The sequence below is a fragment of the Urocitellus parryii genome, chromosome 2, assembly GCF_045843805.1.
Source record: "Urocitellus parryii isolate mUroPar1 chromosome 2, mUroPar1.hap1, whole genome shotgun sequence".
NCBI classification, from domain to species: domain Eukaryota; kingdom Metazoa; phylum Chordata; class Mammalia; order Rodentia; family Sciuridae; genus Urocitellus; species Urocitellus parryii.
The window spans coordinates 82,612,341-82,634,950 of NC_135532.1; the positions used below are offsets into that span (position 1 = coordinate 82,612,341).

Here is a 22,610-nt window from a genome sequence, read left to right on the forward strand (position 1 = left end):
TTAAAGTATGTAGGGGAGGTACATAGGTTCTATGCAAATATCATGACATTTTATATAAAAAGCTTAAGCCCCCAGGAATTTTGGTATCTGTGGATGGTCCTGGAATCAATTCCCATGGATACAAAAAAAAAAAAACCCGTATTTATACTAATTAAATTCTCAGTTAATGCTTGGCATAAAATTATAAAGTCCATTGGCCAAAATTATTATTTGTTCTATTTCCAATATGACATTAAAGTACCTGCCATCCCTATTAAACTTCCCAGTGCAAAAAAAAAAAAGTAGTCATACTCAGACAAAAACCACTACCCCATTTGTAAAATATGGATCTCAGATGATTTATGAGATGTTAATATAATGAGATGGAACTCAAGAAATAACTAAAACAAGACCTACTTTTTCAGTAATCACCATTGCCATACCATATTCCCAGCTGAGGGAAACTGAGGCAAGAAGATTGCAAGTTCAAGACCAGCCTGGACAACTTAGTGAGACCCTATCTCAAAATAAAAAATAAAAAGGTCTGGGTATGTATCTCAGTAGTAAAATACCCCTGAATTCAATCCCTAGTACTAAGAAGAAGGGAAGGGAAAGAGGAAGAAATTATATACAACTTTCAAATGTGGAACTCAGACCAATTTCAGCACAAAATGTTAAATAGAATTTCAAAGATGACAGCACTTAAAAATTAGATACATTGAAGAAGATAATTATCTTTTCCTCGTAACAAAAGCTATTAGAATCTTGAACATGTTTCCTCAGCATAGACCCTCCATGACAAAGTTTGTCACTGACATTCTATTAAATCTCTAAAGACTTCCCCTTCTAGCTGGGCTCAGTGCAGGCCCTGCATCCTCTGAAACACATTCTCCAATTCTCCAACACTCTTTAACAAAACCCCACTGTAAATTCTTGAAGTTTCCTATACGAGTAGTCTATTTATATCAGAGAAACTAAGGGACCAATAGAACATTGTACTTTTTTTTTCTTTTGGTACCAGGGATTGAACCCAGGGGCGCTGCCACTGAGCCACATTCCAGCCCTTTTTGTATTTTATTTAGAGACAGGGTCTCCTTGAGTTTCATAGGGCCTCACCAAGTTGCTGAGGCTGGCTTTGGACTCAAGATCCTCCTGCCTCAGCCTCCTGAGCCCCTGGGATTACAGGCATGTGCCACAGCTCCTGGCAGAGCATCGTACTGATTTGAATCCCCAGCCATATTACAGTGACTTGCACACAATTATGTACCCAGTAAATATTTTATAATTCTAAAACACAGGTAGGAATTAAAGATGACTTTGTCAGGTGTATGTGTGATTATGAAGTTAGCAAAGATCAAGAAAGAATGACACAAATTTAATACTGGATTGACAGGTTAAAATTTCTCTAGCATTTTTCCAACAGACTGATGGACCCAGGATTACAATCCAAATATCATTAATTTATTATTTTGTTAAGAGTATACTTAATGGACCATAAAATTTCCTCACAAATTCTCTCATCTCTTTGCCAATGCACCTAAATAAATTGATCTATAAAATATGTACATTCTTATAGTTGTTGCTTCCCAAAATTTGCTGAAAGGTATTTATCATCTAATATTGACTTTTCTTTATATCTAATATCCAGGTGATTAGTGTCAAGGACATTAATTATGTTTTAATATAGTTCTCAGTTGTTAGGTGCATAAAACAATAGGGACCAATAGATTCAACATAGACTTCTTCAGCTGATCATGATTGCTTATGCTTTAATCTCAAAATAGATTCTGCTGAAATAATCTGGTCCTAGTGCCACTACACTGTGTGGAAATATATTGAGACGCACATTCCGATAAATGCAATTCTTAGGTAGTAGTAACTGATGGTTATGGTGATATGGGTGATGGCACTGATGATGGTAACCTTGGAGTACTGCTTCAAGATGCATAGTGCATCACTGCTCAGTATGTTGCAGACTATATCACTACGGCATCCAAATAGAATGTAGGAGACTTCCATTCAGGATGTTTTCTGATGTTGTGCAGCAGGTCACTCATAAAACACACCAAGTCCCAGATTTGTTTAAATCAAAGAGTCTTTATTCCGACCAGCCTGGACTGCTTCCCACAGGAGCAAGTTGTCTCTACAGAAAACAGCCTGGAGCTTCAACATTTTAGGTATTGAAAGGCCAAAACCACATCCAGTTTGTACAATTGTCACCAACATCCACCTCCAGAGCACTTTTTATCTTGTAAAATTGAAACTGTACACACATTCTACAACTACTCCTCCTTTTCCCTTCTCTAAGGCCCTGACAACTACCATTCCATTTTCTGTATCCAAGTCCCTCATCTGAGTGGGATCATACAATATTTTACTTTTTGTGACTGGCTTAGTTCACTTACCACAATGTCCTCAAGGTTCATTCATGTTGTAGCATGTGTCAGAATTTCTTTCTTTTTAAGTCTGAATAAAATCCCATTGTGTGTACAAGCCACATTTTGCTTATCCATTTATATCTATGGATGAACACTTGGCATGATTTCCCTATTTTCGCCACTGAGATGGTTGGAAGTGGAGTTACAGAGCCAACACAGGAAAAGACAGGACTGAGCTTGAGGAAGCCAGCTGTCAAAGATAGATAGAGAAGGACAAGAGGAGGAAACTGAGAATGCAATTCTGGGGGTGGGAGGAAGTCATGAAAACTAGAGGAAGATGGTTTTTCAGGGAGAAATAGTCCCAGTGTTAAATGATGCTGTTAAGATTGCAAAGAAAAGAAGCTAAAGATGCCCACAAGATTTGATAGCATGGTAGTCACTGGTGACCTTCAGAATTTTGACGTCTGCTTGGTAACCCTTCATAACAATCAAAGGTTCCTTGAACAGAGCTCTCCATCCTCCTGAATTGTTCTTGCTTTTCTCCAATAAATATTTACTATGTAGTGAACATAGTGAACTCAGATGACACACTTGAAGCCTTATAAATATATTTATGGTGTTTGGGGGATGTGATGAAACTACTCTGTATCCTTGTGGTTTCACAAATTTGTAGATGTATTAAAACTCATAGAACTTTATACCTCACAAGAATCTATTTTATTGTCTTTATTTAAAACTAAAAAGAAATATTAATGGTAAAGTTTCTTTCTTATATATGGTTGTGAGGTCTTGGATGTTTATTGTAAAATGATTCTTCAAGTCTTATAGGTATCTTCTAAATAGTCCTTGAATTTATACAAGATATTTTGGGGGGTCAGGGTGCTGGGGATTGAACTTAGGGGCACTCAACCACTGAGCTACATCCCCAGCCCTATTTTGTATTTTATTTAGAGACAGGGTCTCACTAAGTTGCTGAGGCTGGCTTTGAACTCGTGATCCTCTTGCCACAACCTCCAGAGCCACTGGGATTACAGGCATGTGCCGCAGTGCCCAGCAGCTTTACACAAGATTTTTAAAAACTTGAATATTGAATAAAAGCAACTAAAGTTTTAAATGAGGAACTTACAAGAAATAACCAACAATGTGGAAGGAAATATATGGAGATATATTTGTAAATATGTGGAGATATATGTCAATATAGAAATATGAAAAAGACAGTAATAAAAAATTCTATTTATCTCATTTTTTAACAGATAGGAATGGGTCATTTGCATGTAACAAATGATGGACTTCGCCTGGAAGGAGAATCAGAATTTTTATTACCATTATATGCCAAAGAAATACGCTCCAGAGTGGTAAGGAAATGATGAAAGATTTAAATAATTTGTTCTTTGTGAAAAATAAATAATGATTAAGTATTCAGTATTGATGGAAGAAATTTTTAAAAAGCATACATGTCCATACATTCATGGTCTTCTCTTTATTTAAAAAAATAAAAAACTTGGCTATTAGGTTGTGGAACTCATCTCTGATATTATATTCTATAAAGATTTTATTTTCATGTGCTTTGGATCTGAATGTGATGACCTCAGTAATTTAGGCCATAATTAACTAAAGATCTTAGAAATGAAAATTTTTACCAAACACCATTTAAGCTTTAATCAATGCAATTTCAGGGCATTCAAATTATCTTAGAGAAATTAGTTCCATGTAGTATGTTCTGCATTAGTTATTCTAATTACAGATTAAGAATTATAGAATTATAATTATGGATATATAATTATATATAATTATAGAATTATCCATAATCGGGTGCAACATCATTATTAAATAATTGTGTGACTTTAAAAGTAAATCAAGCTGGGTACAGTGGTACAAGCCTGTAATCCCAGTGGCTCAGGAACTGAGGCAGGAAGATCGCAAGTTCAAAGCCAGCCTCAGCAACTGTGAGGTGCTAAGCAACTCAGGGAGATCCTATCTCTAAATAAAATACAAAATAGGGCTGGGGATATGGCTCAGTGGTTGAGTGCCCCTGAGTTCAATCTCTAGTTCCCCTCCCCCCAAAATAAAAATGAATCAAAATTTTCTTTATTCACCTCCAACGAATTCATAAAAAGGAAAGTCAAAAATAAAATACAAAAAAGTCAAATGATTTTTGTAATATATTCTATTTTTTCTTCTGTTAGACCATAAACTGTGTAGTAAACATAATCATTTTGATAGTTTATTGATAAATGATAATATTTGAAGAGTACAGCCTTCCTTTTCCTTCTGTATTTCTAAATGTGAATGGATCTTTTGGTATCTCCTGCCTGCAGAGGCTATACAGCTGCTATAGAGAAATTAGAAAATAACAGAATTACTGTTAAGAAACAGCAGATCTCGCTGAGAAAAAAAAACACTCCTAATGTAGATACTGGACCCTTTACCCAGCTCTTACTATCAGCTAGAGTAGTAGACACAGCATAAAACTTACATTTAAATACCAGAAAGATGAGATACCAGAGAATGCAAAGCATCTAGGTTGTTTTATGCAGTATCACTTCTAGAAATATCTTTTTGGAGGTAGGAGTAGACAAATGATACATGCATAAGTCTGATTCTGTGAGCTTATTCTGGCAATACAATTAATCAGATGACATTTCAGGGTGTTATAGACCTGTCATAAAGGAACGTGGAAAATTAAATCAACATAAATAAAGAATTCAAATATCAGAACATATCCTTTTTTCTTCCATATTTTGGAATAGATAGGACTGGTAGAATAACCTGATGATAGAAATCAGGTGACTAACTCAGAGTGAATGTAATATTCTGGAATTAATAACTTTCAGTAATATTTTATCAGACTTTTTCATCTCCGGTATACTTTAAAAAAAAACAGGGAGCAAAATTGCAAAAATATTTCAGATAAGCACATATTAAAGTCTCATAATGTGGTATTAATGGATATGTCAATCAACACATAAATTACATGAACAATTTAAATAGTATTTGATAACAAAGCGGTACAGAATTCTGTAACTAATCTGACCTTCCAACAGTAGCAGCCAGCAAACAAAACTGTGTCTCACCACTTCTGTATGCACTGATATGTTAGTTTTCTTTTCAAAGGTAAGTCTAGAAAAAAATTTTACATAAAATTACAAAACATAAATTACTTTATAAATTTGCAAAATCTGCCACATAATTCACTTATCTACAATGCTGGACTAAAAGAATTTCTTCATTATAAATATAAATCAGCATGGTGCTCTGATCTCTAATGTCTGATTATTCAATAACTCCTTGAAAACAATACTGAAATAATGCCTTAAATCCACTCACTCTGCCCATTAACCCAAATACATAAAAATTATTTCTGATAAGACAAAAAGGCTTTATAGGTTTAATATCCCTTAATCTAAATTCTAATAACCAGAGTGTTTGGGATTTGGGTTTTTTAAAAAAATATTTTGAAATATTTGCCTAAACATAGTGAACTATCCTGGGGATAGGACCCAAGTCTACACATGAAATTTCATTTATACTTTATATACAATACTTTATAAACATAGCCAGAAGGTAATTTATATAATATTTGTAGTGCACCTGGATTTTAACTGTAACCTATCATATGAGATCAGGTGTGGAATTTTCCACTTGTAGCATCATATTGATGCTCAAAAAAATTGCAAATTTTGGAGCACTTTGGGTGTTGGATTTTCAAATTAGCACTGCTCAACCTATATTTAAAAACATACTATGAACAAACAGAAATGAGACAGAACTATCTGGAGTTTTATTCAGCTTTTTCATCGCTCTGAACAAAATGCCCAACAAGAACAAATTAGAGGAAGAAAAGTTTATTTTGGCTCATGATTTCAGAGGTTCAGTGCACTGTCAACTGAACCCATAGCTCTGGGCCCTGGTGAGACAGAACATCATGGCAGAGGGGAATGGCAGGGGAAAGCAGCTCAGGACATGGCAGCCAGGAAGCAGAGAGGGAGAGAGTTCCCCTCACCAGGGACATGCTCCTAGTGACCCACCTCCTCCAGCAACACCCTACCTGCCTACAGTTACGGCCCCATTAATCCGTATCAGATTTACACAACAATTATATTATCTCATAACCTAATCATTTCACATCTAAGAATTCTTCCATTTGAAATTTGGGGGAACATCTCATAACCACACCATAACACCTGGTGATAATGATTTACTCAAAATAATTATCTTTGAGATTCACATTTCTGAAAAGAAGCAGGTAACCTACAGCCAAAGCCCACAGAATAACAAGAATCAAAATGTCACCTACATGGATGAGACTCCAGCCAGACCACTGCATGAGACAGTGAGGAAGGCAGAAAATAGCTGTAACTACTGCCCGTCCCCCTTGAATAAAGCTGCACACCTGTGGGGAGGAGGCCAGGATTGGAATGTCACTGAGGACCAAAGCCCAAAGCCACTACTGTAAGACCCAGAGACCTTGGGATCCAAACAGAAATACAGGATACTCAGCCAATAGTGGCATAAACTAGCAAAAGTTTTTCTATTCTTACTAACAAGAAGCAGGAGGGGCAAGGACAGCACTGGTTCAGAACTCAGCAAAGGTTGGCTCCAGCATCTTTGCCATCCTCTGCTTCCCTCTGCCCCTTCACTAGACTACTGCTAGACCATATCCACGGCCCATGGCAGAGCACTGGGCCATATTGGTACCTGTGTGCCTTCCATTGGAAAGCAAGAACTTGCCTAGAAACTCCCGCACTGCCCTCAGCAGACTGCAGCTCACATCTCATTGACCAGACTTGTCACTTGGCTACCCTTAGCTGTAAGACAGGATGGGCAAACAAGCATTTAGTTCCCTGCCTTCACAGTGGAAGGCAGTCCTTTTCCAGTAAAAGAGTTGGAGAGTGCCTGTTGGCTCAAATGACCAAAAGTGAACCCCACAAGGGCCGAATTTGTATAGACAAGGGAATGAATCTTACAGCTCTAAACTGATCCCTGCTCTAAAAGGGGCTGGGCAGTGGCATCTAAAGATCTCATTTCATCCTGGAATTGTCATTGCCAGGTATAACTTTGGATGAGCAGTAATTTACTCTCTCTGAACTCAATTACTTCATCTCTATAATAGGTACCTACTTCATAACGTAGAAGATGAAATGAGGGAATCCCAGCTAAAACTATTGGTAAAGTGTTAGTTAACTCTTTTAATCATGATAGTTATTTTCCAACAATGCAAAAACAAGTATTGAGGTCACATCACTGGGCAAAATGTACATCACTTGAAAGATCACATAATTCCCTATTCTTTGGGAGGATATTCAGTTCTTCTGCATGAAACAATAACCCCTGAGTCCCACAGTCAGATTACTGCAGTCCTGTTGAAAACAATTATTTATATAAATGCAAGAAATCTTCTACACAACAGAGGCAATCATTCAAAATTATGATAACCCAGAAAACACTTACTTTATCATGACTTTAATTCCCAACAAAAAGTTTCAAAAACAAAGACACCCAACAAATTGTTAAAACTTTTTAAAATTAAATTTATTTTTAACTGACACATAAAACCATAAAAATTATTTATATTAATGTAGTACTGTGTGATGTTTTGATATATGTATACATTAGGTAATGTTTAAATCAGGTTAAAAGAGAAAATATTAGATAATTATACTGGCCAAATTATATTGGTATATTACGTGCATGTACAAATACAGCAAATCCCACCACTATGTACAATTATAATGCACCAATAAAAAATTTAAAATAAGAAGCAATATAAAAATAAATAAATAAATCAGCTTAAATGTAACTATCTCCTCAAATGTTTATCATTTCTTTAAGGCAACAACATTCAAAGTTATTTCTTCCAGCCTTTTTAAATGGACAGTATACTATTGTTATCTATAGTCACCCTACTGTGCAATAGCACCCCAGAACTTCTTATGCCTAATTCTAACCTGATACCCATCAATCAGCCTCTCCCCATTCACCCACCTTCCTATTTTCCAATTTCTCTCCTTAAAATATGTCTTCTTTGGACATAAATAACAGCAAAAGGATTTGAATTCCTTGGAAAAGAAAAAGCAATAATTTGAACTTGAGCATATTAGACATTTATCTTGAAAACTGATGGGCACATTGTAAACAGTACGCATAGTATTACAAACCCATAAAATTGTTATAGTTTATGAAAAAAAGTTTATACATTTATTTCTTTAACATAATGTAATCCAGGATTTTTCACAGTTTAAGCCAAAAATTTATAGGGTCCTAGGATCGGTGGCAATGGAGAAATTTTATATAACTCTGGCTCTTTCTACAGATATGAAGATATGATATATTTAGCTGATTTGGTAAATCTCTTTCTAGGACTCCTCTCTGCTTCTGCAGTCAACTCAGAATGTTACCGTCAATGCACGCAACTCAGAAGGGGAGGTCACAGGCAGGTTGAAAGTGGGTGAGTCCAACTTCCTCTCAGCACTTTGTATGCATGAGGAACATGAGCAGTGCTACACAGATAAATTAATTTTTATTCTAAGGAATTCAAAGCTTATTTATGAGTAAGAAATCATAATTTTTCTAAATTATAAAATGTGTTGACCACAGAGAATGGTTAATACCACAGGAAGGGGTAAAGGAGCTGGAAGCACAGTATGAAATGCTTTAACCCAAATTGTTTTGTTTCCAAGAAATATAAGACCTTTCAACTGAGTGAAAGGAAGAGAATATTTATTATAGCTCATGCGCATACACACACCTCTTAGTGACCAAAGTAAAAGAACTAAAGTAGCTGTTCTCAAGAAAACAGAACCAGAGCTGAGTGCCAAAAGCATATACATATTCTCTTCCTCCTTTCCTCAAATGTTACTCTTTCCATTTCTCTCACTTCTCTTTCTCTCTCCTTCTACCCATATACTCCATTCTCCTCCTTTTCAGGGTATCTCCACCCATCAGTTCCTTTTGGGTATATGGCTTCATCACTTCTGTCTCTACTGATCCTGCAGGGCCTCCCTGGTTCTGTTGTTCTCAGCATCAACCACTGTAATCTCAAATTATACAAATTCTAAAATGTCAACAAAGTCCCCTAATTAACCCAATTCAATCATTCAACCAACTGCCTTTGGGTCAGCTATGCACACCTATCCAATCAGCTAACGACATAGAATAAGGTCCCCTAGGAATGAGGTCACATGGAAGCTAGCAGAAGGAAAAAAGGACCAACAAGAAAGAATATGCACTTAACCCTCTTTATCTGTGGGTTCCTCATCCTCAGATTCAGCCAACCACAAATGGAAATTAATTTTTAATTATATCTATTCTGAACATGTATAAACTTTATTTTCTTCTCATTGTTTTCTAAAAAATATACTATAGCAACTATTTTCATGGCATTTACATTGTATTAGGTATTCTAAGTCATAAGAATGATTTAAAGCATAGAGAAATATTGTGAGTTATATGCAGATATTGTGTTATTTTATATAAGGAACTTAAGCACCTGTGGATTTGGGCATCTATGGGGATCCTGGAACCAATTCCTCATGGATTCTGAAAAGCAACTGTAGGTGATAGAAATAACAAAAGAGCACCTAGCTGGTGGAAAGAATGCATGTCATTCTCTATACCGCAATCCTACACAGATCTGTCAAATCTAGGAAATTGGATTGCCCTTGTGATTATCGGGAGGTAGATAAAAGGTACACTGCCAACGCAAGCTGATAACTTCTATTGCACTGTAAACAGCATACATTAACCAGATGATGACTTTCATTATACTGATACAAGGTGTTCCATTTTTTATGTTGTTTTAAATTTTATAGCATATTCTGAATAATGAATTGCATTTTTCTTTCACTTAAAAATGAAACGTTTGATCACTCAGTCCAGTGAAATTTCCAGTTGCTCTAGAAATGGACCTAAGTTGACCTAACATCCATATTTTTGAAACTTGGGATATCAAATTCTATTTTCCTAATGAGTTATACAGTATTACAATTTTTATCATTTCTTTAAAATCCTTAGCTGCCTAGATTTTAAATGTTTATGGGAGGTTTTGCTAATTTTTCACATTCATACAAAACGCATATTGAATGCCTGTGTATGTTTCTACATGCTGTTTTATCATAACATATGAAGAATATGCAATTATTACTTAGAAGCACCAAAAGTAGAAGAATTATTTACTCTTGTAAAATTTAATTCGCATAAATACTCATTTGCTTATGTATCTTTTTGTTAAATATGGGTTTACATGTAGCAAACAAAGAGCTCAGAAATAATACAAACATACCTCTCATTTCATAGGTAGACAAATGCAAGTACTGAAAAGCTAATTTTTTTCAAGAACACATAGCCATTTAATTGAAAAGTCAAAACAGGAATGACCCAAGAAGTGCTTCTCTCAGCTGGCTGTTTCCACTAGTCCTCCTGCCCATCAATTTCCTGAAATTACATGTCAGTAACTATTCTATTGGTTGCAAACATAGTTTCCACTTCTATCACCAAGGAATGACTAGGTGTTATACAGTTGTTGTTGTTGTTGTTTTTAAGTTACCCATTGAAATTACTTTGGTCCAAAATTTAAACCTCAAATCTTTAGTTTTAAACTCATGCCACATTGTTTCTAAATTCATGACTTATCCTAAACCTTTGTCCAGAAAGTCTATTATGTTGAGGACCTTGAGATAGGAAGTGTCACTCAGCTCTCCAAATTCAAGAGCCTTTTCAGTAAATGACTTCCCACAGTCAAAATCCTTCCAGCCTCATATTTCTTGGAAGATGTAAACTTGAGCCAGTTTGGATATTAAGTTGTAATTTATGGGAAGCAGCCAATTTAATCCTATTTAATTAAAGGAATAGCTATTTTCTATTCAACCACTGGGGGGGAATAACATACAATACAATCAAAACCAAAAATACTGATGAAATTCCAAAGGAATCAAACATTACAAAGCGTGTACTAGGAACTGGCATTTCAAGTCTTTGAACTAAATGATGCCAAATCATAAGCAACAACAAGGAGGTCTTACTAGAGGTATATGCAGCTCTGGCTACTAGAGCTAATTTTCCTTTAATTTCAAATAGCAAAAATCAATCAGAGTTAGCTTAAAAATAAAGGACACATCAGGAAGTGTGCAAATTGCACCTATCCCAGTTGGTAGGGCTAAGAGATGAATTTTCTGAGAACTGAGCCAGGCTGCAACCAATGTGTCCTACAGAAACAACCAACAAAACTAGGTATAAACATGCCCCACTTATGTCCCTGGCCTCTACCTCAAGGGATGTCTGCAGTTTAGACAGTCTAATCACTACAAATGTCCTGCGATCTTCAAATTACAATGAAGTAAACACAGTAGCTGTCAGTCAGTGTTTCATCACTGGGACCAAAACACTTAACAAGAACAACTTAGAGTAGGAAAAGTTTGCTCTGGGGTCCGTGGTAAGGTGGAGCATCATAGAAGAAGGGCATGGCAGAGTGTTCCCTTCATAGTAGCCAGGAAGCAGAGTAGGCAGGGGTGGGGAGCCAAGGAACAAGATATAATCTCCAAGGCCTTGCCTCCAGTAACCTACTTTCTCCAACCACACCCCACTTGCCTATAGTTACCATCCAGAACAGTCAAACTTTCAATTATCAACCTAGCAAATGTACTAATTCACCAATTAGGTTACAGCTTCACCTCTGAACATTGCAACATTATCTCACACATGAGCCTTTGGGGGACACCTAATAGCTAATCCATAACATTCATCCCCTGTCCACCAAATTAAATGTCTATCTCACAAAGCAAAATGCATTTAGTCTTATCTTTAAGAGTCCAAATAGTCTTAACGGTTTTAGCAATGCCCCAAAGTGCAAATTTAAAGTCACATCTGAGCCTCAAGACAAACTCCTGGTTGTGAGCCCCCATAAAAGTAAAAAATATTCCATATGTCCAACATACAATAGCACAGAGTAAATGTCTCCATTTTAAAAGGGAGAAAGAAGGGAATAGAAAGAAGAGATGGAACCAAAACCAGCCAGGCAAACATCAGTTCCTACAGCAACATGTTTGACATCGGGGCACATGGCAGTGAGATGTGATCTACAAACATTTCTGAGCTCCTGCTCCTATGGCCTTGCCTGTTGCAGCCCACCTGGCCTCTCTCAGGCTAGCTCTCTCCAGAGCCGGCAGCTTTTTCATTTTGGGAGACAGTCCACATTACTAGCATCTCTTAATTTCTAGGGTCTCCATTTTAGCTCCAGCTTTTCCTTGACTGCTATATGTGTCACCCTCTCAGGGGTAGCCCACAGGGATTTTGACCCTGTTACAATTTGCCTAACCTTCTAAGCCTTTTCTTTGAAATCTCAGTGGAAGCCTCCATGATGCTCTAACTCTAGCATCCTGCATTCCCAAGGAAACAGCACAACATGAGCAATGCCAAGGTTTGTCACCTGCTTGAGCAGTAGCTACCCCCACCCACCTTGGATCACAGCCATAGTGGCTTTTGAATCCCTGAGAGACTGAGCACTGTGAAAACAGATTCTTAAGAAATAGCTTTTTAGGCACCCAGGGTGCTCCCATAATGTCTTTTAAAAGGAGTTTTCTCTTTTACACCTTTGACCCCATGATGGGTGTGGTCTTGCTGATTTTTGAAAAGCCCTCAAAGCATTGTCTACTTTTCTCTAGTGGAAGTAATCTCTCTAACAACCCACCTTTTATGGCCCCAGTTTTATATGTACATTCTTGTCTAAACTGCAAGTGTTTAAATTTATTTTTCTGTTTTTTGCTCCTGGTTCTTACAGTAAAATGGATAAAATTTTGTCAGCAATACCCACACCACCACCTGAATGTTGTGTTGTCTTGAAATTTTCTCTGCCAGATTGATTAGTTCATGACCTTTAAATTAGGCTTTACAGAAAGTCTCAGCACATGAGCAAAATATAGACAAGTCTTTTTGTCAGTCTTTACTATCCACATTTCCTTCAGCATTTTGGTCTCTTGAGTTCTAACCAGAATCACCTACTAAGCACTGTTTACAATATTTTAAGACTTTCTCAACCTGAATCTCTTAACTTTAAAAAAATAAAAATTAAAAAAATTAAGAATATAAAACTCTTTCTTCAAACCAGTTCCAAAATCTTCTTAACCAAATGGTCAGATTAGTCACAGCAACAACCCTGGCCTGCCACCAATTTGTGTGTTAGTCATTTTATCATCATGGTGACCAAAATACATGACAAGAACAACTTAGAGGAGGAAAGGTTTTTTTGAGCTCACAATTTCAGTCCATAGTCAGCCAACTCCATCACTCTGGGTCTGTGGTAATGTGGAGCATCGTGACAGAATGGAATGGTGGAGGCAAGCTGTTTTCCATGGTAGCCAGGAGGCAAAGAGAGAGAGGGAGGAGCCTGGGGACCAGATATAATCTCTAAAAGTCTGCCCTCAGTGACCTACTTCCTCCAGGCATACCCCAACTGTCTATATTTACCATTCAGTACAGAAGTCCTTTAAAATTAATAATCAAATGAATTTTCACTGATTAGGTTAAAGTTCTCATAATCTAATCATTTCACTTCTGAATATTTCTGCATTGCCTCACACATAAGCTCTTGGGGGACACCACTTATTCAACCCATAACAGTAGGGGAGCTGCTGATGTTTATGTTTGTGGTAGTTGATTTTAAATGTCAACTTGATGGGATTAAAGGATTCCCCTTCACCTGGTAAAGCATTATTTCTAGGTGTATCTATGAGGGGGTTTTCAGAGGTGATGGTATGCAGTTAGACAGACTAAATAGAAAAGATCTACCCTTATTTTAGGCAGGCACCATTCGGTCAGTTGGGAACCTGAATAGTACAAAAAAGGCAGAGAAAAGATGAATTCACTCTCTCTCCTGAATGCCCTCATCCTACTGCCCTTGCACATTAGACCCCAGGATCTTCAGTCTTGGACTCTAGGACTTAACATCAGCATCCCCTCTGGTATTTCAGAACTTTAACCTCAGACTGAGAATTATACCATCAGCATCCCTGGTTCTGAGGCCCTTGGACTTGGGATAAGTCATGCTACTGACCATCCCTGGGTCTCCAGCTGCAGATGGTCTGTTGTGAGACTTCTCAGCCTCTGTAATCATGAACCATTTCCCATAATAAATTCCTCCTCATATATCTATCTTGTCCTCCTATCTATCAATCTGCACGTGTGTGTGTGTGTGTGTGTGTGTGTGTGTGTGTGTGTGTGTCCCTGACTGGTCCTGTCTCTCTGGACAACACTGACTAAACTAGTTAATGCCACCCAGAAATCTAAATCCTAAATCACTTTCCTCAATACTGAAATATCTGCTCTGCTACAGTCACAGTCTTGGATCCAAAACTTCAATGACATTTTCAAGGCTTTGGTCTTACTGAGAAATAAGAATCTCATTGGTCCATCAAGTTTGTTAGAGTTCATTGAACTTCTCTATTCAAAGAATTATTGTGGTAAGCTTTCAAGAAAGACTATATATTCAGAGTGTTTCTGATATAAATGTAAAACGTAAGTATTATAAGGTGAATATAGTATTGCAGAATTTCATGCATATAATGTTAAGAACAGCAACGCAACTTATAAAGATGTCTTTGGGTAAAATAGTTGAACTCAATGCAAGAAACATTTGGAATGTGGCAAGAACTGTCAAGCATTATCACAGTATGTATCTCTAAAGTCACTAAGATATAGGCTACTGCTTTGAAATCCTTTCTAGAGAAATAGGAAAGAAAGTATGGCAACTCAGAATATGAAAATGAAAGACCTTCCTAGTGAAGAATACAGGGGAAAGAAGAGCTCCAAACACAGCACAAGTTTGGAACCGGTTTTGAAAGAATTTGAGAAAAAAAAGTTAACTCTAGAAAAGGAGTCTAAACTTCTAACCATTCAAGGTTCTGCAGAAAAATTACTAAAGCAGCTAGAGTATTCTAAGGTGAAGTATGAACTGAGGATGATTTTAATTGACCTTGTCTTCAGACTGGTGGATATTCGTGAGTCTTTCTTCTTCAGCTTTGATCACCTTATGCAGAGAATTCTGCATCTCCATCAAAGAGAAGTAACCAAGAGCCTTCTTTATACTGCACCCACATATTATGGCTTAGGAACATGGCCAACAGTTTTTCTATGGACAAGAACTCTGGAGAAGGCATGACAGGAAGAATCAATGCTAAAAAAGTACATCTAGATGTTCTCACCATGACTTAAAGGCCCCTCAAAAATTGCCCCAGTCTAAAACAAACAAACATAAACGAGATGATACCTGCTAGAACTTGAATTCAGCTCTTCTGAGTATCAAAGCCTCAGATGTTATGGAGGAAATTTGGGGGGCAAGCCTACAAAGACTTTGGTAGAAGCAAAAATGTGAAAATATGAGCATGAGATGCCAAGTATTACAAAGAGGAAAATTTCTGGAAGTTGAAAAAGAGGAAGAGAATGTTGAGAAGGGTAAAGTTCAGTGGGAAAGAGCCAGTGTCATGGAGGAGGAGGATGCCCATGTGGTTGGGGGGATGTGTAGCACTGTTCCCTGAAGAACAGTAAGAACTTTCCAAGAAGCTGAGCAGCAGGTTCGTGGAGGGGCTGCCACCCTCAGCACTAGCTGAGTTCGAACCCATGAAGACTTGCAGAAAATCTACCCAGTACATTTAAGGAATATACTCAGGCATGCTCCAGGAAAGTCCCCAAACAGAAATATACACACAAGATACAGGTATTTTTGCTTAAAAATTTTGAACATTGGCATAAAAAATCTCAGGACTGACAGGAATACAAGACTAGCAATTGCAGTGACTGGAAATACCCACAGAAAAGGAAGAAAACCAAAATAAGTCAATTTTTCAGTTCCACAAATAAATATGACTTTATGATGTTGTGTTATATCCAGAATACCCAATCAAATATAGGTTCTCTTTCAGAAGAAAGCACCTGGCATCATAAGGTGGACTTTGGGGTGAAAAAGAGATAGAATGAAGTTACATTCCACTTCAAGGATAATGCTAAATTTTAATTGCTCTGAAAAACAATAATCCAAAAAATGCCTCCTTGCATTTAAAATTTCAGAAGCATTGCACTTTAAAAAATCTAATCAAAAAAGAGAAACAGGGGGCTGGGGATACAGCTCATTTGGTAGTGCTTGCCTTGCATGCACAAGGCCCTGGATCCAATCCCCAGCACCAAAAAAGGAAAAAAGAAAAAAGAAAAAGAAAAGAAAAGAAGAGAGAGAGAAACAGGAATTTACTTTAAAGACAACACAATGTTTATTTTTTAAGGACATGTGTAAGAGTGAGAGTGTGTAACATTGTGGTTGGCAAAGTCATATCGAAACAAGAAGATCTGGTCAGAGAAGTATGACTTCATTTTTTTTTTTTTTTTGGTACTGGGGATCTAACCCAGGGATACCCAACCACTGAGTCACATCCCTAATCCTTTTTATTTTGAAACAGGGTCTTGCTAACTTGCTTAGGGCCTCACTAAGTTGCTAAGACTGGCTTTGAACTTACCATCCTCCACTTCAGCCTCTCAAGCCACTGGGATTATCAGCACAAGCTATTGCACTCAATGCGACCTCCTTTCCACACCTGTAGGTAACCAGTCTCTAGTTTTGATTTTACCCTTTCTTTGTAAAAATGAGAAGGTCCTTGTGTATTTTCTTATATCACCTTCATACTTACATGAAAAGTAGTATGCAATAGATAACGTTTTACGCTTTACTTTTTTTATTTAACAGTGTGTCCTGGAAATTACTCTATATCAATTCATAGATTCTTCCTCATTGTTTTTTTAAATAGTTGCCTAGTACTCCATTGTACAGATATCTTATAGTTGTTCAATCATCTACTCATATATGCAGGTATCAATATTTTTTATTATAAATATTGCCACTAAGTATGTCCATTGCATACTTTTGCTTAAGAATTTTGAACTTAAGTCCATTGCATAAGTATTTTGATTTCTTAGAGGCAATCTTCAAGGTAGCTAGAAGTAGGATTGATAATATGTGTATACTTACTTTTGTCAGGTTTTGCCAAATTTTCCTCTAGAAGTTTGTGGCAATGCAGGCATTCTGCACCAGCAATGTAAGAGGATGCCTGTCTCCTTACAGCCTTACCAATAGAATGTGTTTTCACTTATTTTGGAATTATTGGGCTCGGGATATGGCTCAGTGGCAGAGCTCTTGCCTAGCATGCAGGAAGCCCTGGCCAATTATCCCAACACCATTTGTTTAAGAGGTATGCTAAAGGAAACAATTTGAAATGTGAAGAGAGAAGCTACATAATGGAAGAAAATCTTTGCAAGCTACTCTTTGGGAGAAGATTAATATTTAGAATGTATCCAGTGCTCAAAAAACTTTTCACAAAAAAACCTAATAAATGGGCAAATGAATTGAACAGACGTTTCTCAAAAGAAGAAATACAAATGGCCAATAAATACATGGGAAAAAATTGTTCAACATCATTAGCAATTAGGAAAATGCAAATCAAAATTACATTGAGATTTCATTTCACATCAGTCAGAATGGCAGTCATCAAGAATGCAAATAATAATAAATGCTAGAGAGGATATGAAGAGAAAGGAACACTTTTACACTGTTGGTGGGACTGACTACCACTATGGGAATCAGTAAGGATGTTCCTCAAAAAACTAGGCATGGAAAACCATATGATCCAGCTGTACCACTCCTCAGTAATGAATTAAAGTCATCTTACTACAGTGATACATGCATATCCATGTTTATAATAGCGCAATTCACAATAGACAAATATGGAACCAGCTTAGGTGTCCATAAATGGATGAATGGATAAAGAAAATGTGGTATAAATACACAATGGAATTTTATTCAGCCAAAAAGAAAAATGAAATTATGGCATTTGCAGAAAACTGGATGGAATTAAAGACCATCATGTTAAGCAAAATAAGTCAAACTCAGAAGGTTAAGAGTCATGTGTTTTCTCTCATGTCAAAGCTAAAGAGGAAAAAGGAAAAGAAAGGTGGGGATGGGTCTCCTAAAAATCAAAGGGAGATCAGTAGAGGAAAGGGACCAAGGTGTGGGAGGCAGGGGAGGGGGTGGGAAATGCTGGAGAGTGATAGTGACCATATTATATGATTATGCTGTGTGCATGTATTAATCTGTAACAACAAATTCCATCCTTATGTACAACTATAATGTACCAATAAAAATGTGAAAAAGAATAAGTACTAATAAAGTAGAATAACTATAGCAATAAAAAATAAAATAATGATAAGTGGAAAAAAGTATGCTGATTCTTATATCCTGGTACTTTGCTGAGTTTTAAAAAATTGTTTTAGTTGTTTTAGCAGGATCTTTGGGGTTTACCAGATGTACTATCGTATCACCTGCCAGTGAGCTGTAATTTTACTTTCCTGTGCAATCATATGCCTCTAGTTGATTTACTTTGTTAGTTGCATTGACTAATACCACTATTACTATAATGAAATACCTGACACAGGATACTTATGAAGTAAAAAGAGGTTTATTTTTACTCATGGTTCTGAAGGTTCAAGTCCAAGATCAGGCAGCCTTGTTGGACTAGGCCTGGGGTGAAGGTGGTACATTATGGTGGGAGTGCATGTTGGAGTGAGCATTCACTTTTGAACCAGAAAGCAGAGGGACCAAGAGATCAGGTCTCCATGACCTAAGGACCTCCCACTAGATCTCACTTTTCAAAGGTTCCCCAGAATGTCCCTATACCACCAGCATGGTGACAAGCCTTTATATTGGACCTTTAGCGGACACTCAACATCAGAACTATAGTAAATCCAATGTTGAGAAGTAATAAACATAATGGATATCCTTGTCTTGTTCCCAATCTTAGTGGAAATGCTTTTGACTTTTCTATATTAAATAATACATTGTCCTTAGGGTTAAGGTACATATACTTCACCATGTTAAGAAAGCATCTCTCAGTGCTTATTTTCTTGAATGATTTTTATCATGAATGTGTGTTGAATTTTGCAAAGACTTTTCCAACATCTATGGGGATAATGTGATTTATTGTTATTAGAATTACTAATTATATATGATATTAATTATGATATTAATCATTTCCTTATATAACCCATCTTGCATTCCTGGAATGAATCTCACTTAGTCACGGTATATTACTTTCTTAATGTAATGTTAGATTCTGTTTCCTTATGGTACCATTTCAAATGCTGTACATTCATGAATAATAGTAGTTTATAGTTTCCCTTGTGCTATCTTTTTCTTTAAGTATATCCGTGTGAAACTTGCTTCTTAAAGTACTTTCAATATTCATTCTTCAATATACATCTGTGAGAGTTGCTTTGTTGATAGTGCTTTTAGACCTTGTATCTCCTTATTTTTTAATCCACTTGATCTCAGCATTGAAAGAGTCCTTTTTGTCATGTTTAATGCTTTTGACTTGAATTGCACCTTGATATCACAAGTTCTATCCCAGCTCTATTTTGCATCCATTTCTATAGTTACTTTGCCCATCTCTTGTAAGCCCTTCACAAATGCAGCTCCTCTGCTTTCCCCATAGGCTTCTCAGTGCTCCCAGGCTCCCAGGAAGCCTGTGATGGGCCAGAATGGTGCAAGAGTTTCCGCAGCTGTGGTCCTGGCACTTGGACATTTTTCTCCTTAGATTCCATTATTTTTCAGCTTCTCTTCAAATCCTGCTGAGGGTGTGGTCTGTGTAGAATTTTTTATAGCTGGGAAAGCTATTCCTTATAGTTTGGAGAGAAGATTTTGGGGAAGTTGATTATTGCAGAGCCACCACTGTCTTCAGCTACCCAGAAATTCATCATTTTCCAATTTAATAAAACATCTTCATGGCATTATTTGAATGGCTCTGTAATGTTGCAAGGAATTCGTGTATATAATAATATGATTAAACAATACTCAAATATTGAACATGTTTTTTTTTCATCTGGCTAATGCCACAATTCTTAATTCAGGCTACTATTATAGATTTAGTAGACAGTCAATAAATATTTGTAATAAATGGAGGAATGATGGGATGAACTGAGTTTAAACTTGGAATAGATGAGATGAGGCAAGGTGACCTATCCAAGGTGGTCCAAAGTGGAAAAAGTTTCAGGGGCAGGTCTGAGCCATGGCCTTTTGAGGTATTTATAGTCATAGTGAGAATCAGGACTGAGAAACACAGCCAAGATTTTGCAACAAAGACAGATGGTCAAACTTCAACAAAGCAAGTCAGGAAAAAGGAAAGGAAATTCTTCCAAGGCAATTCCTGTGAACAGCTTGGGAGCATCTGCCTAGTCAATGTGGGTCCACAAGTTCACATTGCAGGGATATAATGGACTGGCCTCAAGAATTGGGTCAGGCTAAACAGGTGTCAAAAATAAATCAGATCAAGTTTAAAAGGCGCATTGTGCATATGAAAAACAATTGCCCAACCAGGAAGTGATAAGAGTAAGCTCAGAAGCTGGCCTTACAGGCTGGCTTAAGTATTTAGAGCAACAGTGAAGATGTTAGACCTTATACAATGCTGGACTATTACGAGGCGGGTTTCCAGATGGCAGAGGATGGTTAGAAGTGATCATCTTTCACCCTTTTTGGAAAGCCACTTAAGTTGTGTTTATGATTGTCAGATACATTAACAAAAAGTAGTATAAGTTATTTTTCACTTGCATGGATCAACTGGTTTTGTCTGCTCAAAGAATTCTCAAGGCTGGTTCTATGTTATTTCACTTTATTGGGTTATTTTAAAGGATCATTAATGTCAGACATAAAGTGAAATGAAATAAGTGAGCAGATTGTAAGATGGTCTTTCACAAACCTTGCACTTAAGAATACAAAGCCCTCAGCTGGTTAATAAGAATACAAGTTTAATTATGAGTAGAAGAATTATATTATAATGTTATAAATAAAAACAAGATTACACCAAAAAAGTAGAGAGCAAACTTTATCATAGTTTTGTCCAGTACTTTATAATGCCATATTTTCAGCAACAGAATACACATTTCTTTTTTTAAAGGACTTTCTGATATTTGGTTTTCAATGATGATATCTTAGTAAAGATGTTGCAAGGGGGAAAATGTTTGCTAATGAAGCATTTTGGGTGTTAAGGAAGAATTTTCACTAAAATTAATTAGATCATAAAACTATTAACTTTTCTTCGTTTGTATAAGAGTCTTCCATTAAAATTATTATACTAGTAATCATTTTTTATCAACAAGGTAGAATTTTATTTCTTAAGATCTCTCTACAAAAGATGATTACTTGCCCAGATCTAATCAATACCCAATGAATTCATAAAAACTGGTAGAAAGGTAGTGAAAGGTATAAGATTAACTACAAACTCAGTAATCATGGGTTTATTATTACTTGGAGAACAGTATTTTTTTTTCTGAAGTGGAAAACACTTAAATTTAAACATCCGATGCCAACATTTTCTTTAATGAAATGGAGATGAAACTTTATTTTCCCAAATGCCTTTGCTCAGGCAGTTTCTCCTACTACAGTGTCCTTTCCTCACTCCTTCAAGGTCAGCTCAGACTTCATCTTTTCCTGGAGGCCGTTTCTGATCTCAGAAGATGGAGGATGCATTCCTTTCAAGGCCCTTATCAAACACTGCCCATGCTTGTATCCAGCACTGACCGGACTGTCCTGACATTAGGCTTAATGCTTTTCTCTTTAGTGGCCTAGGAACTCCTACAGGTCATGAGTTACTTCTTATTTATGAGTTACTTCTTATTCATCTATACAGTTCTTAGCATGGGATCTTTAAAAGTATGCAATAAATGAGTTGAATGGAATAGATTAACTTTCTTGCATTTTCTTTGAGTAAGGGTTTATATGGTTTTGCCATTCAAATAATAAGCAGCTAGATTCATTTGATGGGTATTTATCAATGTATAGGAAATTATTATTTCAGAAAAAATATTAATTAAATTTAATCCCTGACATTCAACAGAACTTCCTAGAGTTGTCATAAGAACTTCTGAAAACCAAAACTGTGAACTTGTAATGTGTAAATTATTACAGTTCTTTCCTTGATTTCATATCAGATAAGTTTGTATTTATCATTTAATACAAATCCATCCTCATATAATAAATATGTAAGACATATATCAGTGACCCAGATATGAGAAATACTGGCCATGAGTCTTAGAGCAGGAAAAATACATTCAATTATCAGGCTTCCTTAAAAAACAGGAGATAGGGGGAAATGAGTTTACAATTAAAACTACTTCTCTTATCAAAACCATTTATTTATTATTTATTACTGGAGAGTTTTGAAGTAGGAATCA

At 36.5% G+C, this 22,610-nt stretch overlaps 1 protein-coding gene across 1 annotated transcript in view; it reads left to right on the plus strand.

Moving 5' to 3' along the window:
- Positions 1-22,610, plus strand: part of Sgcg (sarcoglycan gamma) — an 80,223-nt gene that overhangs the window by 34,046 nt on the left and 23,567 nt on the right. Inside the window, exons 3-4 of the mRNA XM_026394928.2 lie at positions 3,611-3,712; positions 8,718-8,805. Of these exons, the coding sequence (XP_026250713.2) occupies positions 3,611-3,712; positions 8,718-8,805 (190 nt within the window). The remainder of the gene's footprint in view (positions 1-3,610; positions 3,713-8,717; positions 8,806-22,610) is intronic.